General features: G+C 39.3%; 1 protein-coding gene across 1 annotated transcript in view; it reads left to right on the top strand.

Moving 5' to 3' along the window:
• ptprga (protein tyrosine phosphatase receptor type Ga) overlaps window positions 1–26,342 on the top strand; it is a 401,392-nt gene that overhangs the window by 215,878 nt on the left and 159,172 nt on the right. Inside the window, exon 3 of the mRNA XM_034682949.1 lies at window positions 9,345–9,493. Coding sequence (XP_034538840.1) covers window positions 9,345–9,493 — 149 coding nt within the window. The remainder of the gene's footprint in view (window positions 1–9,344; window positions 9,494–26,342) is intronic.

Genomic DNA, 26,342 nt, shown 5'->3' with positions numbered 1-26,342 from the left:
AACCTGGTGAAATTTAACGCTAGAGAAACACTGATATTTTTGGTGGAGTGGCTCTGACATTTTCTGGTTGGATTGGTTATGTAAAAATCTCCTTCCCTGGCTTTAATGTTGATTACACACAGCTGGATCGTGGCAGGGGAAAAACTTGAGCCATACATGAAAGCTGAGGTTTTTTGAAGTAAATGTAAAATGATAGAAAACCCACCTGTAGCTTTGTGCCTTTGTTTTATTGTTGGTACCTGCTTTCCTGCACAGCTGCATTATGATCATGTTGTTAATACGGCAGCAGTTCAGCCACATTTGCTGCTATTTTTCAAAGTGGAGCACACACACTGTCAATCTGGATGTGTCAATCCCTGTCAGAATAGACGGGTTCCATCATCTGGGTCCTCCAGCAGCCCATCGTCATTACAGGCCATTTGAATCTGCCAAATGTTTTAGTAAAACAGGCCATAATGCTTGCTGTTCATTAAGCTCTGTATATAACAGTGTCATTTGTTGTTGCAGTCAGAGCATTAATTATCCATTCAGCCAAATGTCAACTTGCTGTCAAAACAGCTACAGAGGCGAGGAAATGGAGATTGAAATTACAAATGTGGCTCCTGCAGCTGTTTATGAGTTCCTGGAGTTCAAGTCGTGAGATTTCAGAGAGCCGATTTGCATTCAAGTTGAAAGTGAGGGTGAGGCTTCAGTAATGGAAAAGCAATGATCAAATACATCAATGCTGGGAGATGTCTGCAACAGATGTTGCTTTAATATGGCAGTCATGTGCTGCACTGACTCTACACAGGAGTTGACATGCTCATCTATATTACCCAGGAACTGAAGTCATGGTAGCTTTTACTGAGGATGGTGATACTGAATCCATCACATGACTGATACATTCTGCTAATTTTAAAGTGAATGTCTTTTCCTTGATGATTTCTCTGCTGCTGGAGCGTTTGGTAAAGCCTCTTAAGACGGGGAAGTTCCCGCTGCTACAGAAACAGACATGAGTGGGGCGACTTCTCTTTGCTTTTGAGGTGCCTATAAATACAGAATTAATGAAAGTATAGGAAATAAATCTCATCCCTGTTGTTGAGTCACCAAACCACGAGTAAGTAGTCCTCATGAGTCCTAAATGTCCAAGTGGGAATCAAGTTTGAGTCGCAAAAGGACAATCATAGTCAAGTCTTAGTAGAGTCGTCAATACCTGGGTGCAAGGCTTAGCCAAGTCCTTATTATTAATACTACTTCCATAAGCAGGACCACTGTCTCACTCCAAACCCTTCACTGTACAACCCTGGACTGACCGTGGGACCTTTTGGATGAGTTGAAAACACATTTAATTTATTAACATTATATTCTGAATGATCATGTTGGCATGTCTGAGGATCTAATGAAGTCGCAGCGCTGTGTCATGCCTTAATGCACACAGCGCCTCACTTAATGGAGATATGCACTCATTGTTTGTTCTGTCCAGCAATCACTGCAGGGGCCTAATACTTTCAAAAATACCTGCAACCCTACCAAATCAACAGCCTAAGTTGGCTAGCTAAAGCATCTGGTTGTCTCATCTGGGTGCATCCTGTTAAGATGTCTCTGTCTTCTAATGTTTTTGTGTTGCCCTGCTCTTGGATGGGTCTGCCGTAATATTTTACCAGAGAATCTCATGGCACCTCTTTAGACATACTGGCAGGAACTGTTCCTGAAGGCAGCATGTCAACATGCATGCAGGTGAAAATACTTGTCAGCCCCCTGCTCAGACTGAACAAATCATCAGGGCCTTGTACAAAACAACGGCAAAAAATAAAACGATCTGTATCAATAAATAAGTCTGAGTCCTCCTCTATCCTCTGAAATCTGATTCCAAGTCAAGTCACGAGTCCTAAAAATCAGGACTTGAGTGAGATTCCAGAACACGACAATCAAGTCTGTCCTATATCACCTCAATACTCAAACAAAATTGTGATGTTGTGGGATTTTCATCACCATTAAGGACAGCTTCCCTGCACATCTAGCTTTGTCATGTATGTCATGTAAAATGAGAGACAAACATATTCTATTATTTTGCATGAAATGTTAACAAACATATGAAATGAGAGAGCCTGTTTCTAAAAATGAAAAAAAAAAAAAAAAGAGGAAGGTAGGAAAAGGTTTGGTGGTGCAGCTTGGAGCCCAAGAGAGCTGAAGTGTGGTGGCAGACATTAAATAAACGGATAATGCTTTGGAAAATGTCGAACACATAAAAGTAATGGGCACTATTTACAGGGGACTAGCATCGTCTGGAGACCTTTAGTAATTTGTTATGATACCAGAGGCTGTTTGTGATCTCAGTCCAGTATGAATATGCAATATCTGTAATATATAGTACAATAAATGAACAACAAATAACCAGGGATTTCATATTTTGCCTAACCCACTCCTGTGATGTTTTGGGAAGATTTGTATCATTTCACAGTTTTGTATGCCTCTTTCAAAGCTGAGGAAGATGGAGGCTGCCAAGGCAATTCCACATAAAGGGTTTGATGGCATCTTTTGGTTTAAATTCAGGAGACTGTGCACAGCAAGGGGTCAGATTCACTGAACTTCTGATGATTTGATGGACAAAATACACGGAGGCGAGAAACATTTAACCCTGTAAGACCCAGATATAGAAATACTTGAGAAAAAAATTGTTTCACCGCTCATATGTTTTTGAAGGGGGACTCTGATACAGAAATTAAAGGGTTTTTAAAATTTCAATGTTTTAGTAAGACTTTAGGGATATGTTGTAATATTGCAACGTTGGGCCTAGTTGGGAGCAGAATTTCTATATTTATACTCACCTTGTTTGGACAAATATACTAAACAACTTAGGTTTTCTTTGCAGTGTTGAGTGCTAATGTTGCCTTATAACAGCTTATGCCATGGATAATAATCATAAAATAATCATATTTTTTTATGAAGTCATTTAATAATTAAAAAACGAAGATAATACTGTATTTACAAAATTTACAAAATCCCTTCTGAGCATTCAAAGTCCTAGTGTCCCAGTGTTCAGCTTTGTTCCTTTGCAGCAGTAGTCCCAGAAACAGTTATTTTCCTCTGAAAGCAAAGACGAACATCACACTTGCTGCGTAGGGTGTTGGTATGTCTATTCTATATAACCGGTCACAAACTTCTTGAAGTACTCTAGTGGTGTGTGGAGGGATATTACATTATCGGTGATATCTGGACCAGATAAATCAGTATTGGGACTGATGAAGTCCCTTTTTTAGCCAATGATACTGGTCACGGGGCATTTTGTGTTTGGTAGTTTGGGGCTCAATGTTCATATAATCGTCAGCTGGGCAGTCAGTGGACTGTAGATTTTCTTTGTCCACTTTGCATGTTCATCTGCCTCTTCGTCACTGGTATCGGTGTCTGAATCCATCTCAAAATCACTTTCTCCATTTATCAATCACATCCTGCACACTGTAGAGAACATATCTCTTTGTTGGTGGTATTCTGAAATGGAAAAAGTAAAACAAACAAATTAATAATAAATATGTACGTAAGCGAGTAAGACAGATGAGCATATATTCTCCAGGCTAAATAGTTTCAATTCAAATGTATCCTAATCTGACTTTCACATTCCACCAAATTTACACAATAGTGTGTGGATGGCCTACTAGGGTCTCTACTTATCATAAAGGGAACACTTCGCATCCCCACATTCCAGAACATTGTCACCTCTCCCTGAACAATACAACAAGCAACCCCCCAAAACAGTCAGAACCTGTTTCTGCCTACTCTAATGCAACAAGAAGCTATTTAGGCTAAAAAACAAAGCCCAGGATCAGTTAAATTCTGTCTTTTTTAAAATCTGTTAATTATTTTTTACTGATGAGACACGGATGCAGTTTCAAATACTGCTACATATAGAAATTCATATACGGCAACCAAAAATATTTAATCACTTATTGTCTAAACTCAAAATTTTAACAGAAATCACATTAATAGTTTGTATTAATAGTAATCATCATATACACTATATCTCTAAAGCATATCTGTCCATATATGAACATGTGAGAAGTGCAATGTCCCCATGGAATGTGTCAGGTGCAACTGCTATTTTGACTACCACATTGACCCAGGGTTGTAGAATTACAACATAGACATAACATGCTCAAAATCACATTTGATGAATGAATTCCACAATAACTTAATACAATCATGTTATAGACATGGTAATCATCATCAAAAAAAAATATTTGAGACATTTTACTCTCTTGAATCATGGGAAATCCAGTCCAATAAGATAAAGAGATGAGTCTGAAGAAAAGTCTGCAGGTTGTGTGAGTTCATGGCCCTCTTGCCGGACCTATGAACACATTGACCACCCAATTGCAATGCAGGGTTAAACAATAGGACCCATTGACTATTTAAATGTGGTCTTTAAAAAAAAAACTTTGTAGATTTTTTTTTTAAGAATATCTTAAACTGATGTTGTAATTTTGCAACCGTGGGTCTTACAGGGTTAACAAATTTAAGTATTCTCCAGTCAGGACCACGCTCGTCAAAATAATTATTTGCATCCAATACATTACATTTGGTGGGATGGCTATGTCCCGAGAGCTCCCCCGCCCTTCCACGTGCCTAATGACATAGCCTGAGGGGGGGAGAGCACACCTCTCCTCATTTTCAAATGCATACATGAAGAGCCAAGGCAGGGAGAGCAGCAGCAAAGACTCCCTGGGGTACAAATAGAACAGAGTGAGCATCAGTGACAATACATATGACGCTGGTAAAATCAGACACAGCAGAAAAAGAGGAGCTGGGGTGGAGGTGGGTTGCAAAGCTGTTTGCAAGGGGAAGCAGTAAGAATAGGCAGGCTAAACAGAATGGCGTTTTGCTAATTGATAATTGGATGCATAGATGTACTGGTGTTAAGATCAGCTTATATTCTGTTGGCAGAGCTTTACTTTGTGGCCTGCCTGAACTAACGCTTTGCTCAATTTTTGTGGTAACCTGTTAATAATGATACAAGGAAGCTGTTACACGCAGAGCCTTGACACCACAACCAGGGGGTAATTTCAGTAAATTCAAGTGAAATACAGATTTTGCTCCTCTGCCATTCAAAAAATAGACATGATAAAATGTTTCTGGTTCATTCGAAATCCCCAGGTAGTATCATCCCTGTGTGAATAGCACTTTTCTAGGGTGTTTGGCCTGCAGCTACATAAAACCACTGGAAGAACTGGGACTCTACTCAGCTGTGTCAGAAAAGAAAAAGCATAGCCTTCAGCTACTCATGTTAGAGCTTTCAAAATCTAGTGAAATATGTCATAGTTAAAGTTAGGGACATAAAATAAAGTAACAATATAGTAACTCAAATGGCTTAAATGCCCTTCTGGTATTGGTGCCCTTTCCTTCTTTCAGATCCCCTCAGTGGTCGTGTCAATGTCCCCATTTTGTTCCCAATTTTCAGTCACTCATTAGCAAACAGGGTGAGTAAATGTCCCGTCCTGCTCTCAGTGTCTGCATCATGAGCGAGTAGCAGTGCGTCACACAGCAGTGAGACATCCGTTTGCCTGAGTGCATGAAGTTCAATCAGGCGAGGCGAACGTAGCGTGTGCTGTCTTTCCCCTGAGGGAGCTGGTGGACCAGCTGACCTCCAGGTATAGAGGATCCCCAGCAATGACACCCGCCAGCACAAACACAAAGGTGAGAGTGAGAGGCAAAGAAAAAGAAGAGCTCATCTGTGCCATCATGATGAAAAACTTCCTGACACTTTAAGTAACTCAAGCCATCTCCCAAAGGCCACCCTGAAAGCTTGCATAGGGGAAATAAAGATATAATAATGATGATAATGACGATCATGGCCACCTGCAAAGTAAAAACCACAGCAAAAACCGTTTAAAAGGATTTGGGGTGCCACAGCATGTAGAGAAGCGTGTAAAAATGCTAACACAAACAACAGCTGCGAAACAAAATGGTGCGCAGCGTCTTCTCTCTCCCCCTGCTACATAATGCATGGCTAACAAGACAAATGTCCCTGCTTTCTTGCCACAAATTATGCATGCAAACTGCAGTGTTTCTAAACGACAGATGAGCGTTTTATGTGTGGAGGAATCACCTGGCGGAGATGCTGTGAGGCTGTGAAGGAGAAGTGAAGACAGGCAGGAGGGAGGGGCTGGATAAACCCCAAACTTCTGCAGAACAAACTCGACATAGTTTACCTCACAGCTCAATTTAACTTCTTACCTTCAAATTCAAATTGGAAGTAAACAACAAGACAGAAGTTAATGCACAAAATATCTTCTCTGGAAATGGAGGGGGAAGATATGAGTGTTTATGGATACTGTTATTGGAGGCTGTGCATATCATATACCACAACTGTAACCTAAAGTCCTCAAATATTCAGCACATTCTCATAGCTCATGAGTCTTTTTCAGAGTCCCAGAACTCTCGATTTTGGTGGGAGTCTCCCTTATTTAAACCTGTTCTCCTGCTGTACTTTCTCCCAATTGTCTCACTATTTCACTTTGATACCAATTAGATAGCCAATCCTCAACCTGTTTGTGGGATGTGTGTCATAGCCAGGCAGGGACAGACAAAAAAGGCCGAAACAGGCCTGATTTCTAAAAACACTTCATGTTTTCTTTTCTTTGATTTAATGAGCATCTGGAAATTAAGAGCAATGAAAAGTAATTTTTCTTACACTTATCATTATTTAACTTAGAAATATGTAGTTTAGGGTTGTACGTGATATTCCAATACCCCTGAAAATCGCCTTTTTACAGTACGATGTTGGCAGGTAGGGAGTACTGAGTTGAATACCCTGCTCAAATCAAATGTAAAACAAATTTTCTACCCATGATAATGATGATGATGATGATAATAATAATAATAATCATAATAATGATAATAATAATAACAATAATAATTGTATTAATAATAATAATGATAATAATAATAATAATAATAATAATCGTCATCATCATCTTCATCATCATAATAATAATAACAATAATAACAATAATAACAACAACCATAGAAATAATAATAATAATACAAAGAAATACAATTATAATACAATTGTTATTATTATTATTATTATTATTATTATTATTATTATTATTATTATTATTATTATTATTATTATTATTATGAATTGTTAATTATTATGATAATATTATTAATTAGTAGTAGTAGTAGTAGTGAAAGGAAATAATATTACATTTTTGTTGTACAATGACAATAAAGATTTATTCTATTCTAATATTAAAAAAAATGTTTTTGGAGATTGTATTTATATTATTATTGGGCATTTATATTTTACTGGACAGGAAAGCTGTAGAGTAACAAGAAGTGAAGGGACCACTTCCATGAGGGATATAGCCTCCGCATTTGGGCATGTGCAGTGTGACCACTGAGCTGAAGCGCCAATTCATAATTTGTTTCTTTGTTTGTTTGACTTTTGAGCAGCGGACCAACTTTAACACCCCGACAATCTGGTTGAGAAATGCCTCCATGTTAGATTTATGTGAGGAAAAACAGCTATCACATTTCTGTAATATTTTAACTTCGAATGTAAATGTCATTTCATAAAGTGTTTTTTTTTTTTTTAGAATGTTTTACTCCTGCAGTGCTGTATTTAAATAGATTAAAACTTAATGGCTCCATCTTGTCAGATTCTGTTCATGTGCAATCACCACTCCTTGATAATAGGACAATAACAACAACAACAACAACAACAACAACAACAACAACAACAACAACAACAACAACAACAACAACAAACACACACTCAGTATATGGGACTGTACTGTAAAGGGAAACAAATGTAGTAACATGTAAATAAGCACTCTTTATGTGAAGCTCATAGACTGATTATAAAATCATAATTTCCAACACTGTGTTTGGGCTTTGCAGGATCCAGAACTGACATTCATCCAAAGTAACTGAAAGCTATTTCATTTCTTATTTTATTTTCTGTAGCAAACTTCTCCTCCGTTAGCTCCCACACATCGGCCACTGAAGTTTAGATGGAAAATAAACTAAAGCTGCCAGACAGACAAAGTTGTTAGGCTGTTTATTTGTAACAGACTTCACAGTCAGAGAAAACTGATATTTTGGTTGCCCATAGCGACAGTTTGAAGAGTCCAGCGCTGTTTTTTTGGAAATAGTGAGCTCTCATTTTGTGTCTTTTGGGGAGACAGTCGAAACTCAAAGAGTGAGTTGTTGTATGGATTAAGGGCACAGTGCTTCATGGCAGATTCAAAATTGCCTCTCTGAAATTCTCACATATCTCTGATGATGCTGTTTATTGCTGACAGAATATAAATCAATATATTTTTAAGGAGCTTCATGGAAGAATGAAGAACAGAAACACAGAAATATGAATTTACTGCTGCTCAGTAAAAAACGCTATCACTTCTGAAATACCTCCTGACATTTCTTGCATGTGTAAATTTGTACTCACCAAGTCAACTTCTGATCTTGTTCAAACATGGTCAAAACTAAGTTCCTGTTAAGTAGCTGGAAGTTATACAATTCTGAAATTGTCAAAAATTAGGAATAGAAAACATTCATCAAAATTCAGAGAACGACCCTGAAATTAAAATACTTATAATTGTAAAGATTTCCCGCCATTGAATAATTATCATTTTCACTTTAAACTCAAATTGAAGAGGTTTAATATGAATAAACCTGCTGCAGTGTTTAGATCCTTACAATTGCAGCAGTGTCTCAAATTTGTATGAGCTATCCTTGAAGAATTTGTCAAACTCAGATGATCTGTTTAACCTCTGCATTTTATAGCAGTACAGAACAAATAAGTAGCCATGTAACTTTCCTCTTCTGTGTTTGTAACGGGTCATGACTCTGAGTCATGGTTGAAAAAGTACGAGCAGAAGGCGGCTTCTTTGGTTAATGGAACAAGTCAATCCTTTCAGACCAATTTATGAATTTAAAAGAAGGCCATCTCTTATTTCGCACCGTATTTCTGAAAGTGGTGATGGAATAACAAACGGGCCGTTTGCACCGGCTGAAAAGAACAATGTTTCTTTTCAAATTAGCCCTTCATTTGAGAAATTGCCTCAGAGGTTGATGGAAAATTGCAGAAATTGTCTTGTGTGAGAATGCCTGTTTTCTGAGTAACTCAAAAAAATAAACACCTATCTGCATTTAGAAAGTCCTCAGAATACGTCCCTTTGTCTGCATCTCCTCAGACCTTAAAGAGATTGTTTATGTGTCCTCACGAACGCTTTGATTATGTTTTCGAGCTATCTTTGAAATTTGCCTCCACATCAACTACAGACACCAATTTTCTGCTGTCTATTCAGTGATGTATGACTCACTCACCCTTTCTCGCTCTGTCTCTGCTGTCTTTCTTCCAGTGGCCATTATGTTGAAGGATGATTACTTTGTTCGGGGAGCAGGACTACCAGGGCGCTTCAAGGCTGAAAAAGTGGAGTTTCATTGGGGCCCCAGCAACGGATCTGAGGGCTCTGAACACAGCATCAATGGCCGGCGTTACCCCGTGGAGGTAGGAACGATAGACTGTACCATACCTGAAAGAGAGTCATTTTCAGAGATATGTTTGTGTAGATTTTGAAGCCTCATTACCCGGCTTCTGAAGAAAGCTCTGTTTGGATACCTTGTGAGTTACTGGAAACTAGTGATCGGTGGATGAAGCCTCACAGAGCTAAGGAGCTTCCTTTCAATTTGTAAAGAAAAATGTGACATCTGGTGGCGTGTTCAAAACTTAAAAGGTAGCCTTCTCAATGCTGGTCAGAAACCAATACACCTTACTAATATTCATAGCTTCAATCTCCATATGCATGTGCGTCATAAAATAAAACTATCTGTGCAGCCTATTTTTGATCTGCCTTCTGCATTATTTATTTATACTTTGGTACTTGAATATTGCAAATAGATGACCTTGCCTTGTGACAAAGTCCTAATGTTTAATATGTTTGCAGATGTAAAACATTAACAAACCTGTTTGGTGGTTGTATGAATACTGTCTTTGGCTCATATATATTTTTTTTAACTTCATGAATGATGTATGCATAATTATGGCTTTATGGAATAATCATGTCCCTGTATTGTGCATCAAATTCTCAATCAAACTCAAACTGTCCGGCTGCATGAAGTATTCTTTGAAAGCACTGAAGATGTTTGAAGCTTACGTGATATTTCGTGATATTTCGTTCTCGATACAAGCTCTGACCCTTTGTGCTGAAGCCTTGAGGTTTACTTAAGTAGCTTCAGAATTCTGGTCTTCCCCTCCTGGAAACACCAATTTTAAATAATCCAAGATAGCATGAGTCATATTGAAGCTGTCTAAGAATGAGTGACCTGAACCTGGGCAAAACATAAAAGCAGGTCCACCTGAGCATGTGTAACCACACTGATCTTAATCCCTGCAGCAGCCTGGTCACAGTTCCAATGTTTCAAAGTATGATGCTGTTAACCCTCTATCATCATATAAGGCTGATATCTTCAGTCAAAGTGATGTCATTACTCTCAGGGCTTGGGCATTGCTTTAGGAGTCAAACAAAAATGGAACTTTCATTGGAAGTCAGGGTTTGATTCCTTCGTGAAGCCAGTAGTCACTGTTGAATTCATCAAGTTAAAGTGTCATGTCACAAAATGTGCTGGTGTTGTGACAAACATGCTTGTTAAAAGATGTACCGGGGATGTGAGTTCAACATCACCCTGGTATCTGTTGCTTATCTTGCCTCAATAGCCCTGACACAGCAGGTCACACTAAGCGGTCTCATGAGGGGTGTTATCAGCTTGATCAATCCACCCAGAGTAACCATGAGCGGTGTGTTCACATGAGCGAGGCGCAGTTAGGAACATATAGCTTATTAGAAACGTGGAACAGGCTGCAAGTCATCGTATTTTGAAAACTCTGACATCAAGAAATGATGAAAGAAAAAAATCCAGACTAAAATGAACAGAGAAAGAAAACGCAGAATGAAAAAAGTCAGAAAATGAAAAGACGCCGAGTGAAGGTGCAGATTAAGGCGTATAATCTCTTTCCATCATTACTGCACATTACTTCTGATTATCATAACTCCCATTTACTCCCTTAAACTAATTTGTTGCTCTGCTTCATTTTCTTGCTTTATATGCCAGTTTTGGATGTTTTATTTTCTGCTCCAGCCTCGATGGTATCAGCATATCACATCAGAGCGGATATGCGGGTAATAAAAAGCCAAAACATCTCATAAGTACAATAACTTCAGGACTCTGATGTCAGTCTAAGTTGGTCTCTGTTGAAGGATGAAATCAGTGAAGAACAATCAATAATACATTTTTATATGTAAATTAATATAGGTAGACAAAGTGTTCAGTCAGCCTCTATTCCTCCTCCCCTCTCTTAATTACCTGTTGTAGAGCAGGTTTGGTGTTCAGCATAAGGTACCACAGTGATCTAACCCAGTAAGAAGTGAATCATCTTTCAGTTTGTACAAGTGAAATCCTGGAGTTAACCCTGAAGTTACCTGGATTACTGAAAGTCTTGCCTTGTGGTACAGGCTGAGGGGAAACATCTGCTGCGTTTGCTCTGGCTGTCTGTTCACAGATTTCTGGCAGTCTTCTGACCATAGTTTGGTTTTGGCTCAGTGTCTCCATGTGTACTTTGGGAGTTTTGGGGTCATTTTGCTTCTATAAGCTGTCAGCTTTATGGTGTAAGTTTGACTTGATGAGACCTGCAGCAGTGTGCTGGCTGAGCGCCCCCATGACCTAACACTTCCCTTCATTCTCCAGTTTTGTGGGTGGCACTGTCACAAATCTGAGTGCTACAGGCCAGCCTCTGCCCATGCACACTGTTTCTATGCTCTTTCTAAACTGTTCTGTACGAGCGTATCTAGACAATCCAATTTCCACATTGACTCATAGGCCGCACACACTACATACTATGTGCTGAAGACAATCTGAATGTGTTATGAAAAGACCTCTGTGTTCCATGAACTATAGGTTTATCTGCAGCTGCGTCACTAATTATGTTGCAGGCAGCGTCAAAGCTTTGTAGAGGATTTGCAGGCAGTGCAGCGCAGTGCTTAGAGATCCATATAGATTAGTGTACAGTGCAGCTGCAGAGGTCAGGCAGGGGATGCTATGGGAGTGTTGGTCTTCACAGGCTTCCAGTCTCATGCCAGTAATCAGTGTTGACATTTTTATGAATATTTAACCATGACCACCACCTTTCCTTGACCTGCACTAATTTATATGCCTGAATTTAACTGCACTTAAGCATACCTGCACCGGAAATATAATCAGGTTAGCGACAGCTGTGTGGAAAATTCTGTGCAGCATGAAAATCCTTCCCTCCAATAATTTCTAAAAGTCAGTGCAACTAATGAGCAAAAGTGAAATAAAAAGATTTAATTTGGATGATTGTTTGTTTTTTTACTGAAGAATGTGGATTTTATGGATATTGTTGCATCCCTACTTGCTTAAAGAGGAATTTAAACTCTGACTAACCGGCTAACCTAAGGGTAAGAAAACACTCAGAAAAACAATTTATTGAACACTGCTAAACATGGGATGAAAGGGTCTGCAGGTAAATGATGTCAAATCAGTTTGAGTGTGGCTAAAGTTAGCAGAGCTAGCACCACCTGTGTGGTTGTGTTTAATTGCTCAGTTGACTAAACATGCACATCTCTACTCAGGACATGTCTCTATAGTTCTTTAGGTGGTCATGTGGTGCAACTATTAATTTTCAGGAACAAAATGTATCAATGAATGACACCCAAAGTGAATACATCTATAGCCTAATATACATAAAACATCTATTTTAAAACAGAATTCACCTTTAAAAATGATTTCTTCAAGATAGTTGGGATCTTTGCGTCTGTTTTTGAACGTGCGTCAGGAAATGTGTTAATAGAGAGCACACTGAAGATACTGTCCTCACTGATCTTTTGTTTTAAGAAGAAAAGGTGGCCTGACTTAAAGATGAAGTGACTCTTTCTGTGAAGACCAGGACTCATCCTTTGAATCTGATGGTTGATTTTATGCAGCATTATATTAACATTCAGCTCTGACATCTTCGAACTAAACTCACTGCCGAAGTCTCACGCCAAGTGTGCGCATGGATTGTGTGTGTGTGTGTGTGTGTGTGTGTGTGTGTGTGTGTGTGTGTGTGTGTGTGTGTGTGTGTGTGTGTGTGTGTGTGTGGGTGTGTGTAGGTGTGTGTGTGTGTGTGTGTGTGTGTGTGTGTGTGTGTGTGTGTGTGTTGTTTATGTACAGCTGTCAGTCTCTTGCATCCTGAAATGTCAGCCATCTCTATTTGGACTTCTCCTAGAGCACTGCCTCTTTGCTGGCCGGCCAAACAGATGAATATGTATTGTTTGACATTTGGGAGATCAGCATGCTGACAGTTCAGCTTGATATCGCAATCTTCTCCTGCCGCAAACTTTTTTTTTCCTCTCCACAAAGTTGCATAAAGGTTCATTTGTGTCAGTGGTTGAGATAGCTGTGTATGGAAATGATGCATTTGTCCTCAGGACTCAGTTTGAAAATATTGCTTACCTGGGAGAAGAATCTGGAGATTCTGCTGAAAACACAAAACCTCCCATATGAATGCATGACGAAGCTTTCCTGGGCCGCTGTTTTAAAATGGCTAGATTTATGATATGCCACCGTAATTGATTTAGCGGTGAGATATCAGCGAGGGAAAGTTTCCATGTTTCGCTTGTATGGAGTTTCAGTGAGAGTGAAGCGTTTATTTTTTCATATTGACTGAGTTACTCATTCAAATATACTTTTTCTGCAGACACAACCACGCTCTTTTTCTCACACACAGACACACACTGTCACACACACACTAACGTCTGCCTTGTTCCAGATTTAGAATTGGAAACTTTGCTGATCCTGATAATTCTGCAGAGAGGCTGCTGAGGGACATGTTTGAGCAGATTTTTAGAAAAGTTTGGTATTTTAAGTCCCAATAAATAAAAAAATAGCACGGTTATATTGTGTGACCTAACTTGTGAACATAGACTTTTACTGACCTTCACTTTAACTAAAGGAAAATAGAGGCTGATGAGGGTTTAAATAATTCAAGACAAAAATGTAGATAATTATTGAGGCTTAAATCAGTAAGAGGAGAATCTTTCATTGAATTTTCTTTCATTCCCAATTTTGAATTTGTTTTGTTTCACTAAAGCTGCCTTTCTGAATGCTTCATTTGAATGGAAGTTTAATTACCCCAAAAATTGTAGAGGATTTGATAGTATTTTAATTAAATGCATCTTTTCATTTTTAAAGTCCCTGATATGATCAAAGTTTTCAAAATGTAACTCATATAGTGAAGGTTTCAATGTGCAAAAAAACTGCAAACAGAATGCAAAAAACAGTCAGAGGTGTTGCAGGCTTCTTACAAAATCGTTAAACAGGATGACTGATGAGAAAAATGTAATGCAGGAAGAAAGTCAAACAAACAGAAACACCTTTACCGATAGATATAGTTGGGGGCGGGGCATCCTTTCCTCAAGTCTGCAGTGCTTAACGAGATTGTTGTCCACACATTATGAATTACTGGACGAATGATCCCACTCATTGGCTGAAGTGTCATTCCCAGATATCTTTTGCTACCTGGCTGATTCACAGTATAAGTAAGGGATAATATGGTTAGCAGGTGATCGTGGTCTTATCTCACATTGTCAGGATTCTATTTCCCATAACCACCTGCTAACCATACATTTTCCCATGTATTAACCCGGCTACTAACTTAAAATACTACAAAGCCCCTAAAGTGACATGTGCAGAAATTTTTTTTTGGAAAGTATCTTGTGAGCACCAGATACTTTCTCGTGCGCACGAGAAAGTTTCACGTGCGCACACGACTTTCTCGTGCGCACGAGATACCAAGTTAGCACTGGAGATCAACCAGTTTCGATCTAAAAATGACAGTACAGCAGTTAGTTGAGCTTTATTTCAACCTTTGGCTGTCTTGTATCTTGTTACATTTATATACGGACTGTTCAGTCTGCATTTACGAACTGTTTGTAATTTGTGAACCTCACTGCATTTGTGAATGGAATTTTTGAGACTGCAGGGCAATGTCTGTAACCAATCAGATGTCTCACTCCTATGCAGCCAATCATAGTGTAGATTCCAGGGTATGTGGTTGTGAAGCCATCCCTTTAGCCATGCCCGAGACCAGAGCGCACCGAGACCAGAGCGCGCCGAGACCAGAGCGCACCGAGACCAGAGCGCACTGTAAAAAAAAAAATACCAATAGACACGTTGTTAAAAAAAAAAAAGAAAAGAAAACATTATTTTATTGATCTAAAATGATTTATGTACACAGTTTTAAAGAAGTAGTCCCAGTGATTCCACGTCAGTTAGCGTTCTATGGTGATGGATTCTTTTACCTCACCTTACGGTCTATGGTGTCAACAAGCAGAAGCAAAATGTACCGGAACTCTTTCCAGCGGATTGATTTGACATGACGTGTGATCAGTTCGCCTCCGGTGTTGCTCATGTTATTGAAAGTTAATAACCGTCGTCAAGGGGTTTGGACCAATCAGAATCAAGCAACGTTCACAGCCGGAAGATCAAGCCGGGTAACAAGAGACAATAGCACATTTACTATAGATATGATTAACTTTCATCAAAACAAATTTTTGATACTTTGCACGACACTGTTAGGTAGTAACATTAATTAAAACAGGAAAGCATGTGTAAGGTTTAAGGTCTCTTGGACCGGGACATCACCCTCTCATGGCAAGAACTGTAATGACACAGAAAAAGTTCTCAGTCATGTCAAGGATCCCCCATTCATTTTCTGGTCTTCTTATAGTTGATATAATACATCTGTATAATGGTTTACATCAACTTCATTGATGTGAAAAGACTGGGTAAAGCTGCTAATCTGTAACTTTTTACTGTCCAGCGATTGTCTTTCACGATTAAAGAAAATTTAAGATCAGTAGTTTGATGAAAAATGCACAGAAAATAATGGAAAAACTAATGACATTAGAGCCAACATTGCTCGTCAGATCAACCAACAATAGTTGAGTATTTTAGATTCATAAGTTAATGAAAATTCAATGTGTTGGATTATAATTCACCCCTCACTGAACTGATTGTGCTTTTTTATTTATTTTTTAGCTCGTCTACTCCAAAGTGCAAAAAAGCTACAAACCCTTATCATGACGCTTCATCCTACATTTCTACTTCTGAATCTTGCAGAAAGTGTTTGAAAACTTAGATGTTTAAAAAAAGTTGCAGTACTATGTCTCTGTCCCTTTTCAACTGACCTGAATTCAGTGCTGTGCCGGTGTTATGTGTGAAGTGGTTTTCCTTGCTGATTTGGATGCATAAGTTGAAATTTTAATGAAATCATGGAATTCAAAGGCACAGAAATAGATCCAGACTCAACACAGAGGCAGAGCTGCAACTCTTACAACAATTAAGGACACCAAAACTGTGAGTCATGTTACTGAAAGTTCACTTTCTCCTACTTCCTCTCCGCCTGTACTTATGTGTTGTGTGGATGTTACATTAAGTAGCATAACTTCTTAGATACATACTCCATTCTTGGGGACATATTCCAGTTAAATGTCACTTCTTACAGCAACTGCTGATGATTTTCCACCATGTACGTGTGATTAAGTTTGTGACCTATGCCTGTGTCACTTTGGTTTGTTGCCCAAAACTGAGCTGCATTTTCAATGAGAGACCCTAAAGAATAAAGCCAAATAAGTTTGATGAACTTTTGACTTTTCTCTGGTGCCATCACTAGTTTTATGTTAAATTACCCGCCACTTTTAAAATATAAAAAAGCCTTCACTTTAAGGGTGCATTAGTGAGCCTTGACCACTCATGACTCTGTCTCCAGTTCACCAGATTTCCTTCCTTGGACATCTTTTTGTAGATACTGACCCCTGCAAACAGGGACCACCCCACAAGAGCTGCAGTTTGGAGATGCTCTGACCTAGTGGTCCAGTTTGGCCCTTGTCAAAGTCGCTCTTATCCCCACACTTCTCCATTTAGCCTGCTCCCTGCTTCCACCGCATCAGCTTCAAGGACAAAATGTTCCCCTGCTGCCGAGCATATCCCACCTGCTGACAGGTGCCAATGTAAAGAGAGAATCAATGTGACTCACTTCACCTGTCAGTGGTCATAATGTTATGTCTGATCGGTGTGTATTATCTCAGCTTGTAAAAACAAAAGAGGGAGAGCAAATTAAATAAATCATATTTCTCCAAAGGCTGTAATCAAAAATGGAGAAAGTGTTGCTACAAAACAGACGGTAACCCCCCTGCTGCTCTGCTCCTCAAGCCTTTTCACCTTTCAGGATGATGTGACATGACAACCGGTGTTTTACAGATGACTTCGCCCCTTCTTTAACATCGAGAGAAGAAGAGTTAGGTGTAAGAGTTTGAGTTGTAACTTTTTCTTATGTTGAAACTATCTCAGCTGATGCAACCCCTAAAATATAAGAAGTGTGTGAACTCCATCATGAAGTAGAAATAACATTTGAACTTCAGCATCGCTGGTGCAACACAGTGCAGGTAACTTATCCTCCTGCAAACTACTGCATTAAAATAATTTCTGCAATTTTTCCATGATAACTATTAGACCTGTTACCTTACTTTTAGACCACACTGCACTTTCTTCTTTACTTTGTTTATGATACAAAAAAACACCTTTAATGACATCCCAGTCAGCATCAGCTAACCTGTTTCTTAATGAAGTTGAGCACTAACAAAAGTTTGTGTGCTAACATGCTAAACATGGGAGACATCATCAGTATTTGGGTAGTTACTCAAAATAACTAATGTCATTCACCTTACTGTTACTTTTTACAGAAGTAAAACATGACTTTACTTAGTCACTTACTGCTGAAAGTAACTAGTTAGACTTCCAGTTGTATTACTTTTGCAATACTCCATAACATCACCAAGAGATCACTAAATTGCCAATTAACAACATTTCCTCCAGCTGATGCTACCAGCCTTTTCATTTCTGCTTTTGTTGATACCAGCTGTTGTTGAAAGTCAAGTCTGGGCTGCTTCATCTGTGTCTGCATCATACTCTTATCTTGAGTCACTCAAGATAGTCTTTAGCCCCTAGCTTTGTCTTAGCGTGTTACCTTCGCAGGTGCTTGGAAAAATATGACATCAAATTGTTTCTGGCCAGGACCCACTTTACCGTCACAATCTTGTCCTTTTGTGCTACAAATCCAAAGTATTGTGCATATCTTCAAGCCTCAAGCCAAAGTCACAGGCACATTACATGAGTAAGGTCAGAGAGTGTAAGGGAAGCATACAAAAAAGGGACATTTGTTTTACTGTCCTTCTGTTATGATAGTTTAAGTACATCTAGTAACACAAGTAATGAGACAATTTATATTGTTAGTAACGGTAATGTAATGATTACACTAGCAACAGTACTGCGTTACAGACAAATGTAATCCAACACAGCTTAACATTGGCATGTGACTTTATGTAAGTAGTCCCCGTGCTAAGTACAGCCTCATACAGATGTTACCTAAACTGTAGACTGTTTTTTAAATTCCTAATATCAGGATAGATTAACCATGAATAACAGAATAAGTATGATTATAATATTGAAGAAGAAGAACAGGGAGAAGAAGCAGCCAGTAGACGTGTATAAATCCCTGTCAGCAGTTCCACATAAAGAGTGATATTTACTGTATACCATACACAACATAAAGCATGAAATGTGTTTGAGTTAGTCTCCAAATGAGCACAAATATTCTAGACAAGTTTAATCTCCATCTTTATTTTCTGTAATGACAGTTAGAGGAAGGTAAAATGCAGGCTTGGGAAGCTTCTTTTTTTAACTGGATTGTTTTTTTCTGCACAAATTCCTAATCCTCGTCCTTTGTTTTTTTTTTACCCTTCCCTTTCCCGTCCTCCCTGCCCTGTTCCTCTCAGCGGCTCACCGTGCTGCAGTGTGTGGAGGTGAAGAGGAGTGTTCTCATGCTTTCTCCACATGAATGATGTATGATTTACAAGCCTTGCCATTTGGTAATTGTTGCCTAATAGGGCCCTTGAATAGCATGATGAAGTGGGGACCTGCTGCTCCCCTACCTGCTGTTTTAAACTGTAATGCTCTGGTTATTATGCCGAGCACAGCGACGCCAGGCAGCACCGCACGCGTCTTTAGCTGGAGTGTGTCACTCATCCTGTGTGTGTATGCATGCACACCCCTGTGCTGTGTACATTCTCATTCCACCATCGTGTCTGTTACATTGAAAATCAAACACGTCTGAGTTCACTCACAGATTTTTTCAACCAGGAGGCTGTGTGGATGTCAAGCCAAGTCCAAGGTCAACTGACTGTGAAAAAACAAACTCACTCACACTCACTGCAAGTTTGTTTTCTACCTGCAAAGTTTAGTTTCTATAAGTCTGAGTCACCGTGATTATTACACTTATTTAAATATCACGTCTGAGTATGAAATATATCAGCAACATATGTCTGTTTAATCACTTAAAGTTACAGTGTGTGGTATTAGTGTTTTATATCTACAGAAGGAGCAGCTCTCCTTTTATGGACCGCCATGTTTCTACAGTAACACAGAACACACAAGCTAGTAAATCATGCATTTATGTATGTAGTGAGTGGCCATGCAAAAAGCACCACTTAGAAAATTAGGAAGAAGAAGAGGACGGAGAAGAAAATGGCTGACGTTTTCGATGGTAAAAACTCAACAAATAGAGGACCATAAATGCAGCAGCACAACCAATTTATTCAACATCTTAAACAGACGGAGAAACTTGTCATTGTTTGTGCACAGCTTGGCTCGGCAGTGGCCTTATAATCCGCCTGAAGATGTGAGGGTTTAAAACTCTGTTCATTTAACTCATGAATAGAAGGAAATTAGTCACAATACTCCAGCTATCACCGTTTTTCTTTAATGGGCACCCTGCTGCTAATTGTTGACCCCATGCCACTGTGCAGTTAAACACTTAACATGATCTGCTGACAGCTGGTTTGGCATCCACTGCCTCCATGGTGTTAAGTTGCGCCTTGGACTTGCAGAGAAAATCAGAATGGATGAAAATGGTGCTGAATGCTGCCTTTAGGTTTCTGGACATCACTGGAGAGGAACCTGGTTTAATAGTGAGCCATGGAGTTGTGTCTGAGTCATAGAATGGGCAGTGGTACGAGAAGGGAGCACTTTGAGTGGACTATTGTGCACTCTTAAGCCAATAACATGTGCTAGGTTGCTGTAATGCACTGAATATGGATGCCAACCGCCATTAAACCCAAAAGAAGAAGTAGAAGTTGAATGCGGATGACAGAAATAAAGAGGAAAGTGTCATAAAGTAAAGGAAATAACTATTTTAACTATTTTTAGGACAGCTGAGGAGAGACAGGAAATGCAGAAAGTAGAGAGCGGGGAAGCGCTGCAATGAGAACTACAGCCCCTGCACATTCATGGGATACGCCTTAACTACTGGGCCAACCAGCGCCCATGTGCTTTTTTTCTTATTTAAATCAGTCTGCTCAACAGTTCAGAAAGATCTAACCGGCATTAACTGATATTGAAAATATTTGCTGCAGCTCCAACTCTCTGTTTAAAAAAAGCTTGTATGAAAGTATGAAACCAGGCTTTGAGCGTTCTTTCAACAGCAGCAATTTTAAATCACAACCTTCTGACATCTGACAACCAAAATAACAACACACTTATCTGATAGCCTGTGATTAGATTTAAGACAATTTCATCCTCAAATTGCAACCAAGTGATTCTGTTGCCTCTGAGGTCAGTGATTGATTTAACCTGCTAAGTATGCAGATAGCTTTTATAAAATGGTTCAGTGCTTCACTTAATAGCTGGTTCACATAATAGAGAGGGGATCAGGGTCAGGGTTTTTAGTGATGGGAGGAGCTCGGTGTTTAGCTGTTATCCACGAACACACAGGAAAAGAGTTCACCTCATAACATTTGAGCCATTTCAGCTTGTTATGATGTTCCACAGCAGATTATCCATGTGGTGCGCTCTGTTATCAACCTCAGGTGAGTAGTAAACATGCCCCGATAAACCCACAGTACTCTGTCACAAACAGTTGGAAATCAAACGATGAAGGCAGTGAAACATGTGAATAAGAAGGAGCTGACTGCTTCTCTCAGGAGATGGTATATTTACATGACATTCCTCAGGTGGGCACAAACACCACTCAAACCGGATGAAACTGTTTGGTGTCTGCTGGATGTGGAAGTGGGAAGTTGTTTGCTAACATGTGAGGCTGATCAGAGCCAGTGATAAGGGGGTGGCTGTGAATCTGTCAGCTTGGTTTTATATGCTATGGCCCAAATCGAGGCAGACATTTATACACGCAGATAATTAGATAGTGGCAGAGGAAAATCGCGGTTACTGTTCACCTCCTGGTGCTGAACTCAATTTTAGGCCTGATACTCAAATTCTGAAAAAAAGTCAGCAGAGTCCAGATTTGTGATGGTTCAAGAGATTATCCTAGATTTTCTTTTGGTGCAAGGTAATTTAAGAGTCATTTTATTTACCTGATTTGCTCAGAAGATTGGTTTACCCAAGCATGCACTCTGTGGATTATTGCCAGTTTTTTCCTGTCATTGTTTGTTTATCCTAAAGTTGTGTTTGATGGTGAGAGATCCTGAGATTTCCAATTTTGACAGTTTAAACGAGACGACCATAGAGATGGGCCAGCCAATGAAACTTTTAAATTTACATGGTGTGCTTGGAAAAAACATTTTTGAACGAAGGGAAGTCAATAGTTAAGAAAATATGAACATCACAGCATCACATTTATAATCTCATATACACACATAAACCCTCTCTCTAACACACTCTTTTCCTTCTAAACGCCAAAACTTGTCGTCTTTCTCTCCTCCTCTCTTTGTTTTTATCTTGGTTATTTTTAGTTGTTTATTTTTTCCCTTTTTTAAAAATATTTTGTTCTTCTTTGTTTTTGTGTTGCCTCTTATAGTCTGTTCATATAACTCCTACCTAGATCACATCTGATGACTTTGATTGATTAGTGTCCTCCAACACATTTTATATGTTCGTTTTGAGTCAGCCTCCTTTTACACAAACAAACAGCACAGGACAGAGGGCCCGGTCAGGACGGGGAAAAGAAGAGTATGAGGTATGAGCAACTAACTTTTTTTATGATATACAATTAATATGACACGCAGAAGGAGCTTTGACCTAGAAACAGTTTTATGCAGATGCTTGGCAAATTTCAACTTTTTTCCACTGATTTTAGATACGCCTTTTTATTCCTCAACATTTTGACTTTAATCAAAACTGAATTTAAAACTTTATTCTCAAAGTGTGTAATGAAAATAATCCTCCTCGTCTTTTTATTTATTTCTATCCCTGGCCCAAATACCCTTCTGTTGCATAAACTGCAGTGTACTTTTAACATATTTCTCAGTGAACATTTAACTTTCAAAATACACTTTTCTTCAGCTTTTATTTAAAAAAAAATCTTTATTATTCAGTGTCAAATTTTCCTCAGTTTTTATGTGTTGCAGCATATTAATTTGATATGAACCAGATTTCCAGAAAACATGTCTGGTCAGTTTGGAAAGATGAAATTTGTACCAGCATGCCTTTTTTTTAATCGTCTGCCTTTTTAAATCGATACATCTTTGATAATTAGTCATACAGCCAAATCACTGAAATTCAAAACCAAACTGGAATGTCATCAAAATCTCACCTCTCATGTTCATTTCAAGGATTTTGCATCCAAACTGAGTGTGAATCAGTTTCACCACAAACGTGAAACCTGTCGTGAAATTTGGTGTGATCCACTTGTTTTGCGTCAGAGAATGACCACATTGATTATCATCAAAATGTCAGCACTTGTGTATCAGCAGACCAGAATATCTGTCCAAGTCTACCTCCCACCCTGGCTCCTCGTGGGTCCACCCTCCTAGAGCAGGTGAGCGTACTATCAGGGCTCCTGGCCGAAGCACTGAGCTATCCATTCTGTCTGACTGCCTCTTGCCAAGGCCTGTTTTTATCTCCACCCCCTCCCCAGCCTACCAGACGTGATAAACGAGGAGCGGAGGATGAAAAGATGAGGAGGGGGAGGGATGAGTGTGTGTGTGGCTCTAGAAGTTGCTCTGCCAGCTTTTACCCACCTGCCTAGATAAGAGAGGCACTGTAAATTAACACGCGATAGGGGGGCTGAGAGAATGTTGTGCATGTGTGTGTCGATTGGGGGGTGTGCACTCTCATTCACGCACACACACGCTTCCTCTCTTTGCCTTGCCGCAGGTATCACAGATAAAGATGTGTCATTGATGAATGGGATTTTATTTCCCATCAACCTTTGCTGCGTAGGAAATGGAAAGCGCATCCCAGCCCCTAAATCATCAGATGAATAATGATAACACTGGGTAGCAGTTTTCATTTCTTCGCACTATTTGTCTGCAAAGCGTCGTATGCAAACTGTTTGTTTCTATCAGCGCCTGCAGAGTGTTCCGCCCCCCCATCACTGCTAAAAATGAATGCTGATCTTCTGAAAACTGTGGTGCGGCTGTTTTTACCCATGTTCATACATTGTTTAATCGCACCGGATGCCAGCCAGCTCCTATTTCACCCACAGAGAGGCCGAATTTCAAAGAGGAAGAACTCAAGATATGCTTTCTTTTACTCACAGTGTGAGAAATGTAAAACCATATGGAGGTATAACTACGCAGCTCAATTCATCCTTTTTCTTTTTTGGTACCACTTGTTTACCTGGCAGTCATTTCCTGTGAGTTCCACGATAAACAGTGCTGAAATCAATGTGCACAGCACGAACAGCATCACTCATTTGAACTTGTAAACTGACACCATAAACTTTTATTTGGCATTTTTGTTGAACGATCAAAAGCCGCTCAGTGAGCTGGCACGCTCTGTGCTTTTTACAGCCATCAACACAGAGCAACACACGGCTGTTCACGCGCTCCAAAAAAAAAAAAAAAAAAGCAGACACAGGAATGTAGGCCAGTGCACTAAGATGTGTGTGCACTTCAACAGACGGAGCTGACAATGTTTTACTCATCTAAAGTTGCTTTTTACAAACTTTGCTGCAATCACACCTTGATAAGCCTCAGTAGCAGCACTGGCTCTCTTTTGACCAAGTATTTTCTATTAATGTGTTGTGTTTGCTGGCCCAAGTTGTGTGTCAATGAGTCTAGTGTTATCTGTATTGCAGCTGCACCAAGAGGTCGCTTTATATCAAGAATGGATGACATGAAAATGTGAGACCAGTTTCAGAGTCAAGATGATCTGTGGACCAATCAGCTGAAGCCCACTGCATACATGCAGAGAGCAGGATTTAAAACCAAATACATCTACAGATAAAACAATGAGTGTATTGTATCATTGTGAACATTTACTTAGTTCTCCAGCGTGCAGCACTCTTTGTAAATTGATGATCATTCTCCATTCATCTTCTGTTGGTTCAGTCAGGCTGTACAATCTGGTGGAGATTTGAAAGTTGCTCTGGCTCAGTAATTCATCATAGTGAATATATATTGTTTTATTCATGTCAAAATGAACTTCCATTGCATGGTTACTCAGTCTAATTTCAAAAGTTTATGCTGCTGCTGGGAGAATCTGAAATCTGGGTTAAAAGGAGAAATAGAAACATCATCAATTAGTTCAATGATTAAATTAATTTGTATCTTTTACATTCATTTTAAATGTTACTTTTTAAGCTCCAAAAACGTGACATTTATGAATGGTAAATAATTCTTTAATCAGCCCCACATGGCAATAAGGTATAATTAAAGCGTTTAAGTTAAACCAGTACGTCTGCTCACCTTTTGTAAGCTAACTAACGCTAATAAATCAAAGTTTACAAGTTTTTAGTCGTTGTTACGTCACAGTTTATAATCTGACATAGCTACAAATCAAAACATGACCTCATCACTAAAACAAAGTAGTATTAAAAAGAAGATCTGTATTCATTAATTTACTTCCACCCAAATGAGCCACATTGTTTCCACAGTGGGTGATGGTGCTCATGGGATATGCAGTCTTATCCTGGAAAAACACTACAGAGTTTGTCTAAAGAAGTCACAACAATCAACACAACAGTAACAAACATTAGATCTCCAACATTATCAACCATAAGGTAGTAGTCATACCAGATTAAGTAATACTGTAGCAGCAACACAAAATCTATGTGACTGAAGAGGAACATAAAGCCAGGGAACACATCAAGATGTGTGTGGTTGAAGTTCTTCATGTTAAAACTTATTGACTTGAAGTCCACCTCATTTCCAGTGTAGGAAGCAGTGCTGATTAAATACCTCTCGGCCATCATATGCACTTAATCAGTGTTTCTATGATAAGCTAATGCCGTCTAAGGATGTTGCCCCGGCTGATGCATTCATCGGCGTCTGGTTTTCAAAGAGTCAAAACACTTCTTTTTTTTCGTGGGGGGGGGGCGTTGCTTATTTGTGTGCATGTAACATAATCAGCAATGCAGAAGACTCAAATGTGGAATAATTAGAAGACAAGTAGAGACATGATGCTTGAGCAGGAGTACATGTTGTAATTTGTGCATTCCTGAATAGAGTGTCTCTCACTTGAAATCAATTGATTTTAAAGAGGTCTTAATTGCTTATTAAATGTCATTTCTGTGCACGTCTTTGCTCTGAAGACTTTAGATTGAATGGGTGCTTAGAATGTGCTTTATTAAAGTTGTCTTATCTTGTAGGCATTAGTGCAGAGAATACCATCGTAAATGGAGAAAAGGTGAGTGGTCACCTGTCTGAGGTGATGAGGAAACCTGTCAGTCACAGCAGAGGAAGAGACAACAGCTGAGGGACTGTGCTGTAAAGACTGGAGGTGTACTTGCTGTTTAAGCCTATGTTTTGTATATAACGAGCTTCGTCATGGACATAATTGTGCACTTACCTGTAGATGCACTATGCGCCTTACTGGAGGTTACCTCTAGAGGGCACACTTTAGAGCTCAGGCTGCATGAAACTACCTTATTCCAGGGATGTAAGCAACAAACATGCCACAAATGACGGAGGTCGCTGTCAGGTTTTTCCAACATTTTCCTTCATTCTCAGACGTAACAGTCTCAAACTTGTTTCCATTTAGTCCTGCAGGTTTCCACATCGACTAATAAAGCTGAACTTACCTTTCACCATGTATTTTGATCAGCATGTTTGTTGCTGTGTAGTGGCAAAAACTGTTATGGAGGTTTTTCCTGATCCTGGTGAATAATGAAATAGAGACTTCTGCCGGCCGACAAGGTTTTATTTTTTTGCAAAGAAAAGGTCAATCAACACACGAGCGGTCAGTATGAAGAAAGACCCCAAGCATGGGGAGATCTATACATTTATACCTGAGGAAACGCCCCCTAAGGTGTGCTTCACCCCCCTTTGTCTGATGCAGGTATCTGC

The sequence above is a fragment of the Notolabrus celidotus genome, chromosome 1, assembly GCF_009762535.1.
Source record: "Notolabrus celidotus isolate fNotCel1 chromosome 1, fNotCel1.pri, whole genome shotgun sequence".
Lineage (NCBI taxonomy): Eukaryota > Metazoa > Chordata > Actinopteri > Labriformes > Labridae > Notolabrus > Notolabrus celidotus.
Note: the sequence above shows the minus strand (reverse complement) of the source record. Positions and strands in the feature narration are given on the sequence as shown.